The following is a 5,528-nucleotide window of genomic DNA, read 5'->3' as shown; positions in this document are numbered from 1 at the left end:
TACTTTTAATTAGGGTTCTAAAATCAATTAAGAATCAATTTTCGTTGTAAACCTAATTACATTTAATAATACTATTTCTAGTTAATCATTGATAATAAAACCAACCCTAACAAAGAGGAATTATATATTAATTAAATTGGAAATTGGGAATTAATTGCCACATCAATCCATATTAGGGTTCAACTTAACCCTAGATTACGAAACTACTCACACATGATAATAGAAATAACAAGACAATTAATTAAAGAAAACATAATAACAATAGAAATTAAAGAGAATAAGGAAAAGAAATCAATACTTGAAATTTAATATGAAATCTTCAATCTTCAAACCAAAACCCTAGAAAGTATTGTAGAAGAACGTAGTACCAAAAAGCTCTAAAATAATGTATAAAAGTCATTAATAAAATACTATCTAAAACCTATTTATATGTTAGGAAAATTGTAGTAGTCTTTAATTAGGATTAGGACTCCTAAAATCCCAAAAATAGGGCTAATTTCATCACTTAATCAAGAGGCCGCAGCTAGGCTGTTGTACAAGGCCGCGAGCCGCAGTGAGGCTGCATAGTAGGCTGCGAAACATGAGTTTGTTGCTCCTTTGTGAAGTTCGCCGCAGGCAAGTTGCAGTAAGCCATAGAAAACCGCAATCAAGCTGCGGACTAGGCTGCCTTGAAGCTTCTTGGATGCTAGAAATGCCTATTCCTATAAAAACAAAAACAAACAAACCGAGAAGAGCAATATCGAAATAGGAAGAGTAATAACTCTAAAAGATTAGGAAAATGAAGCAAACACAATAAAATATGACCAAATATCACATATAAATCATGGAAAATAACGTCTTATCAAATTCCCCCAAGCTAAATCTTTGCTCGTCCTCGTAAATAAATCAATATTTCAATACTTCACCCCAAAAACAATCAAAATCAAGAACAACCAATTCAAGGTAAATTCAACAAATATGCTTCAAAGTCAACCAATCTCATCCATCCAATCACTCATCCTCCTTAACAATTGTCAAATAGAGCAAACCACAAGAGCATATAGAATTCAAGACTAGTGCCCACACACTCGACTCTCATTTATGTGGCGAGTAAAAGATGTACTCGATCGCTCTCCATCCCAACCCTATCATGTGAACAATGCCCTCCCAACTCACGCACTCGTGTGTTTAAAAAGACATACACTCAACTAATAGTCGACTCGGAATATGTCAAGTCATTTCTTGCATTGATAAGTAACTACTTTCACATTCGCACAACTCTATGCACAAAGATCAGAAGGTCTTTAAAGCTTGTAATGTAAGGTTAGGGTAAGAGGTAGGATAAATTTGGGAAAATGGGAGAGAAAAGCAATGCTTAAGGGAGCTAAAATCCTAACAAAACCAAGGCCAAAAATAAATAATGACCAATCATCTCTAACATAACTGAACTGCATCAAATATTCACCAAACATAAATCCATTCATATCAAAAATTTCCAACCGTTACAATTTCACTCATAAAAATATAACAATGTAGAGCTTGAGTGATTAAACAAGGCAACAAGCCTTGAACTCTTCAGCTTGATTTTCTTATTAAAACTCCTTTTTTTTTTTTTTTTTTTTTTTTTTTTTTTTTTTTTTTTTTTTTTATATCAACCTTCACATAGAACATTAAACAATTTTTTTTCTTTTTTATTTTCTTTTGAAAATCATATATTTTTTTTCTCTCTCTTTTTCTTTTTTTTTTTTTTTTTTTTTTTTTTTTTTTTTTCTTGAACTTCTTTTTTTTCTATCATGCCTTATTTTTTTTCTCAAGAAATTCAACTTCCAAAATCATAAAAAAATAAACCACAATCAAGAACAAATATATTCTCAATACCACCCCAAATTGTGCCAAGCTTGAGACTAGTAACCAATGGGGAAAAAACGGCTTGTAATGTGGCTAATAAACAACAAAAGGTCATGGCAACAACATGGGTACCAAGAAGGGAACAAATGTATCTAATTTCATCTGAAGGCCACCTAAGAGAACAAGTGCCTCTGTCCTTCTAAATATGCATAATAATGAGTCATACAAACATTACTCAAAGTTGCAAACCAATACTCAAATTCATTGACATACCAGGAACTAACACACATTCCTAACTAAATCAACTAGTCAAGCACTATATTCACATGCAGTTGGACAAAGTTGATGTATGTTAAGGCATCCAAGCAATAAAATATCAAATTATGGCTAACCTATCCATAATACTCATCATCATATACCAAGAATTAAAACAATTTTCAAGTATGGGGCACAGGGAAGCATGATTAATCATTCATTGAAACATTTTTTTTTAAGGAAAAAGAAATCAATAAAAGCTAAACTACTAAGCAAAGGTGTACTGTGCGTACACAAGAATCTCCCCCCACACTTTAATCTTGCAATGTCCACATAGCAAGGTAAAGTAAAAAGACAAGTAAGGAGAGAAGATACTCACAAACCCTCATTGAGGGGGAAGAGGAGGGTTTAGAAAACCTTGAGACCGCAACTAAACACCAAAGACAGTGAAAGCCTTCAATAAAGAAGCCAATTGATCCTTGATTTCCTTCTGCTCGACTTTGATTTCATCAACAGTCTTTTGCACTTTTGTAAGTGCTTGTTCAATCGACATAGGAGAAACTCTAGCACTTTCAAGAGGAAATGATGAAACGGGTGGCTCAGGAAGCAATGGAGCTTGGCCTCTTGATGAATATTGAGTAAAGGACCAATTATTCATATCCTTCAAAGATATTAGCTCAGGAGAGAGGAGTGCATCTTTGTCTTTATGAGTGCACCAAAGGGTTGTGTCATCTTTCTTTTTCAACCAACTAGAGGGAATTTCCACAGCATCAATCCCATCTACAAAACCATCTCTTTTGAGTTCTTCATTGTATCCTAGATAAGTTTCAATGCGAGTGATAAACCTTCCTTGCACAATTTTTCCTCCAGTAGTGTTATTATTGGCTACGTGTTGCAGTTGTTGAATGAAGAAGGCACCAATGTCTATAGGTTTAACAAGAAGCATGTGATGGAGCATATATAACTCATCCTTACGAACCCTACTCCCTTCTTGTCGACCAAAAATTGTATTGGAAAACAACTTGAGAGTATAACGTAGTGCAGGGTGGCGGACGGACGTAATAGAACTCCTCTTTGAATCATATGTGCCTTCACCAGTGAGGATCCACCAAAGGTCATCTACATTCCATCTTATTGGGGTCATTCTCGATCCACCACCCTGTAATCCAATAGCCAAATTAATATTATCCAAATTCCAAGTATGATCATTGTTGAATAGCCGAAAAGTGATCTTAGTCTCGCCACTTGATGGGTTTGGAAATAATTAGACTTTTAGGGAGCTTAAGATTTCCAAGATTGCTCTCTATGATGTTGGGAACTTAGTCATGGGAAGGTTTCCCATCCCGACATTATAAAAAAGCCAATGAATATCATCCTCAATGTGTAAGGTTGTCAAAGTATCAAGGTCACCATAGCGTGTAGCGACGACTCCTCGCTTATATAGCTACTCATATTTCTCCTTATACTCTGCATCCCCATTAAAATCAATGTCAAAGTAATTGACGGCTTCATTGTTCTTAACTTTAGTGATTGACGACATTGCTATCTTGCCATTAGAGACGGATGAATTTCGCTTTGATGATGAACCTTCTTTATAAGAGGCTGCCTTGCCTTAAGAGTGGAGTTATTAGTGCCGTTCTTTTGTCGAACACTTGAAGTGCGTGCCATGAGAAAATTTTAAAATAGGAGCAAATAACTACCAAGCACCACAATTACAATTTTTGCCACAATTACCACAATCTGCATCCACAATTACTCGACTATTCGATTATTTAGCCAAATATCACAATACTCCCCACTTGAGCATCAAAAATTCAATTCAATCGGCAGAGTTCTCCAATGCAACAATACCCACATATAATTTGACCAAAATTCACAAACTAAATCGTCAATAATGTCATTGGTATCCAAAATATTGTGAAGCAAAACATACCATCCAAGAATTAAACTACCTAATCTACTAAAAACAAAATAAGGTAAAAACAAAAGCTAAAACATTACTCCAAAGTAGAAAAACACTAACTATACTACTACTACCTAAAATCTAACGCACTAAGGAAAAAAAAGAAGCAAAATTAAGTATTTAAATAAACTACTACATAATAATATGAAAAATCGACGCATAATCCCATTTTTTATTTTTATTTTTATTATTATTTTTATTATTTTTTATTATTTTATATATATATATATATATATATATATATATATATATATATATATATATATATATATATGCAAATATAAATATAAGAAGCTCCAAGGAAAAAATTATATTTAAAAAAAAATTAAGTAAGAGTAGGAAAAATTGGGTTGCCTCCCAAAAGCGCTTGTTTATAAGGTCTTAAGCTCGACCTCCTTTTTATTCAATTTGAGTGAGGATCGGAAAGGGTAAAAACCGCCTTCTCGATAGTGCTTAAGACGTTGTCCATTAACCTTAAAAGAACCAGTAGCTTCACTCTAAATTTCAACTGAACCATAGGGGAAGACCTTTCGTACTTGAAACGGACCGGACCATCTTTATCGGAGTTTCCCAGGGAACAATTTCAAACGAGAATTATACAATAGGAACAAATCTCCTTCGCGAAACTCTCTCCTTAAAATATGATTATCATGCCATTTATTTGTTCTTTCCTTGTACAACCTTGAGTTTTCATAAGCTTCCATCCGAAGTTCATCCAACTCGTTAAGTTGTAGCAATCTCTTCTCGCCTGCTGCTTTAGCATCAAAATTTAAGCTCTTGATAGCCCAATACGCTCGGTGCTCTAGCTCAACAAGAAGATGGAAAGCCTTACCATACACCAATCGATATGGGGTCGTACCAATTGGTGATTTGAATGCCGTTCGGTACGCCCATAATGCATCATCAATTTTCATCGACCAATCTTTTCTTGTCCTTGCAACTGTTTTCTCTAAGATAGATTTAATTTCTCGGTTCGACACCTGTACTTGACCACTAGTCTATGGGTGATAACCAATACCAATTCTATGTTGCACTCCATACTTCTTCAACATTGCTTCAAATCGATGCTCCAAGAAATGGGTCCCCCTGTCACTAATCAACACACGTGGTAAACCTAAACGAGGGAAGATAACTTTCTTGAAAAATTTACTTACCACACGAGCATCATTGGTTAGAGTAGCGATTGCTTCTACCCACTTTGAGACATAGTCAACGACCACTAAAATGTATCGATTTCCATTAGAAGAAGGGAATGGTCCCATGAAATCTATCCCTCACACGTCAAACAACTTGACCTCGAGTATGTTGTTGAGTGGCATCTCGTTCTTCCTTGAAATGTTGCCGGTCCGTTGACAACGATTACAAGCCTTGATATATGAGTACACATCCTTGAACAAGGTTGGCCAATAGAAACCACATTGTAAAATCTTCGTGGCCTTTTTTGTAGGAACTGCATGTCCACCACAAGGTAAGTCATAGCAAT

At 35.0% G+C, this 5,528-nt stretch overlaps 1 protein-coding gene across 1 annotated transcript; it reads right to left on the bottom strand.

The window, feature by feature from the left end:
* Positions 1-4,602: 4,602 nt before the first annotated feature.
* On the bottom strand, positions 4,603-5,307 carry LOC145570353 (uncharacterized). Its single transcript, XM_081629405.1, has 2 exons — positions 5,200-5,307; positions 4,603-5,043 (listed from the first exon to the last, which is right to left on the bottom strand). The coding sequence occupies exons 1-2, from the start codon at positions 5,305-5,307 to the stop codon at positions 4,603-4,605; spliced, it is 549 nt and encodes a 182-aa protein (XP_081485531.1).
* Positions 5,308-5,528: the final 221 nt, after the last annotated feature.

The sequence above is a fragment of the Chenopodium album genome, chromosome 2 (assembly GCF_948465745.1).
Source record: "Chenopodium album chromosome 2, dcCheAlbu1.1, whole genome shotgun sequence".
NCBI classification, from domain to species: domain Eukaryota; kingdom Viridiplantae; phylum Streptophyta; class Magnoliopsida; order Caryophyllales; family Amaranthaceae; genus Chenopodium; species Chenopodium album.
The sequence above is the reverse complement of the archived record's forward strand: the minus strand, read 5'-3'. Positions and strand labels throughout refer to the sequence as shown.